General features: G+C 44.4%; 1 protein-coding gene across 1 annotated transcript; it reads left to right on the top strand.

Moving 5' to 3' along the window:
- The first annotated feature begins 744 nt into the window (after positions 1-744).
- On the top strand, positions 745-2,134 carry ZNF239 (zinc finger protein 239). Its single transcript, XM_056121069.1, has one exon. The coding sequence runs from the start codon at positions 919-921 to the stop codon at positions 2,101-2,103; it is 1,185 nt and encodes a 394-aa protein (XP_055977044.1). The 5' UTR covers positions 745-918; the 3' UTR covers positions 2,104-2,134.
- The last annotated feature ends 632 nt before the right edge of the window (positions 2,135-2,766 follow it).

Below are 2,766 nucleotides of genomic sequence, written 5' to 3' on the forward strand. Positions count from 1 at the left end.
ATTTGCCTTGTATGTGGCCAACCATGGTTCAATCCCTGGCACCCTTTATGGTCCCCTGAGCCTGCCAAAGGTGATCCTTGAGTGCGGAGCCTGGAGTAACTCCTGAACTCCTGAGCACAGCCAGGTATGGCACAAAGACAAACATACCAAAAAAAAAAGTGTGACGCAAAAACAAAACAAAAGAATTTTTCACTTTAATCTTTGTAACGGTATCTCACAGTGATTCAATTTGAAAAAAACTAAGAATAGACAAATTGAATTAAAAAAAAAGAATTTTTCACTTCTATACTCAGTCCTCTTTTGAGAGTGAGGATAAGAGAGGGGGGTTCCAGGCAGAGCTTGGAGAATTGAGTGGCCACTCCCAGTGGTATTCTGCTGATTACATAAGACAACTCAATATAAGAACCCACGATCTGGTGCTGTTAGGACCCTATGATGCTGGAGGCCACCAGGGCCACCCCCAGCAATGCTTTGGGACCATTCAGTGTTGAGCATTGGAACACATCATCTCAACTCCCTCGCCTTCTGTCTTAACATTTATTCAAAGGATATTACTGTAAGGTCAAGACTAAACTTTTTCTAGTTATTGTCTGCAGGTTTTAGGGAATCTAAATCTGAAGTATTGACATCTAACCTTTGTTCCATCACTAGGTCCCTTGTTTCCTAAGAAACGGAGAAAAGTTCTGTGGATATCTTTTTAAGAGAGTGAACTTAGATATCTGATGAATTGATTTTGCTGACTCCTATTAGAAGAGATGGGGCATTACAATAACTAGCAATCAGGATTATATTGGAAATCTTCATGAGGGAATGTATGGGGACACTGAACAAAATTAGTTCAGAAATAGAGAAAAGTATCACTTATTTCCAGAAACAAGAGCAGTGCGGTGGCTCTTCGAAGTGATTACTTTTTAAAACATGGAAAGTGAGAAACACTTATCTTTAGCAAGCCTAAAAACCACACAAGACAATTCAGTGACATCCTGTAAGAATGATGAAAGCAAAAGTCTCTCCGTAAGTGAAGAAAGCAGTGAGAGAAGCACAATGGAGAGGAAAAGTCTTCCCATGGACCACTGTTCAGAGAACCTTCAAAAGAATCTTGTGTCTGAGGTATCAGAACGAACCTCGCCCTTTTTAGGTGGTGAGGCAAAGTGCCAAAATGGCCGGTTCAAAGACTCCTCAGACCCCATTGACTATAAGTGCAAAGACATTTATGGTTGTAAATCAAAGGCAGTCAGTCGGAGTCATCATCAGGCTCCCACGAACCAGCGTTGTGACTGTGAAGAAACACATACCACCTACGCAGACTGTCAACCGAGTGAGAAAGTTCACACTGCTGAGGCAGTGTACAAATGTTGGTGTAGTCAGGCCTTTGGTGAGAGCTCAGCACTACAGCTCCGTCCGAGTGACCACATGGAAGAGAAACCTTACAAATGTGAGCAGTGTGCAAAAGGCTTCACCAGGAGCTCAAGCCTCCTCATCCATCAGGCTGTCCACACAGATGAGAAACCTTACAAGTGCGACAGGTGTGGAAAAGGCTTCACCAGGAGTTCCAGTCTGCTCATTCATCACACAGTTCATACGGGTGAGAAACCTTATAAATGTGACAAGTGTGGGAAAGGCTTCAGTCAGAGCTCCAAGCTGCACATTCACCAGCGCGTGCACACTGGTGAGAAGCCCTATGAGTGCGGGGAGTGTGGGATGAGCTTCAGTCAGCGCTCCAACCTTCACATCCATCAGCGAGTCCACACAGGAGAAAGGCCCTACAAGTGTGGAGAGTGCGGGAAGGGCTTCAGTCAGAGTTCAAACCTTCACATTCACCGTTGCATCCACACAGGAGAGAAGCCCTATCAGTGCTATGAGTGTGGGAAAGGCTTCAGTCAGAGCTCAGACCTCCGCATCCATCTCAGAGTCCACACAGGAGAGAAGCCCTATCATTGTGGCAAATGTGGGAAGGGCTTTAGCCAGAGCTCCAAACTCCTCATCCACCAGAGAGTACATACCGGAGAGAAACCCTATGAGTGCAGCAAGTGTGGGAAGGGCTTCAGTCAGAGCTCCAATCTCCACATCCACCAGCGGATTCACAAGAAAGATCCTCATTAAATGGTACCGTCAATCACGGCGCTAATACAATCTCCAAAGACTGTTATATATTCTAATATCTGTTTATTCTGAATGACAGAAGAATTTCTCAGATTGTTCTCTCACTGAAATTCACTCATTCAAAATATTTAAGTGCCAAGAACTCTTTGTTGTCATATACAATGAGTTATTTCGTTCCTCAAATGCATACAATGAAAATGTCTGTACTCTGCAGTTCAGCCAGTGTTCTAATGCATTTTTGGGTGAGGGTGGGGGGTGGGTCCTGCACTCAGGCATCATGTCTGGCAGGCTTGGGGGACCATATGGGATGCTGGGGATCAAACGTAAGCCAGCCAGTCATGTGCAAGACAAGTACCCTACCCACTGTACTCCCTCTCCAGCCCGTGTTATATTTTTAACTGTTAACTATAAAGGTAAAGGTAAAGGCCCTCCCGTTGATCGTCGATTTGCTCGAGCGGTCCCAGTAACGTCTCCATTGGAGACTTTGTTGTTACTGTGTCTGGCATATGGAATACTCTCGGTAGCTTGCCGGGCTCTCCGATAGCCATTGTTTTTAATGGCAAGAATTGCCATTATGTGTCCCAGCAGAATGTATTTCCCTTTGTTCAGTATCTGAAAAATTTAAGCTTTTTTTTTTTTTTTTTTGGCTTTTTGGTTTCTTGG

The sequence above is a fragment of the Sorex fumeus genome, unplaced genomic scaffold (genome assembly GCF_029834395.1).
Source record: "Sorex fumeus unplaced genomic scaffold, SorFum_2.1 ptg000043l, whole genome shotgun sequence".
Lineage (NCBI taxonomy): Eukaryota > Metazoa > Chordata > Mammalia > Eulipotyphla > Soricidae > Sorex > Sorex fumeus.

Coding starts and splice junctions, on each gene's coding strand:
- ZNF239 (XM_056121069.1), top strand. CDS start 919: ATGGAAAGTGAGAAACACTTATCTTTAGCAAGCCTAAAAACCACACAA.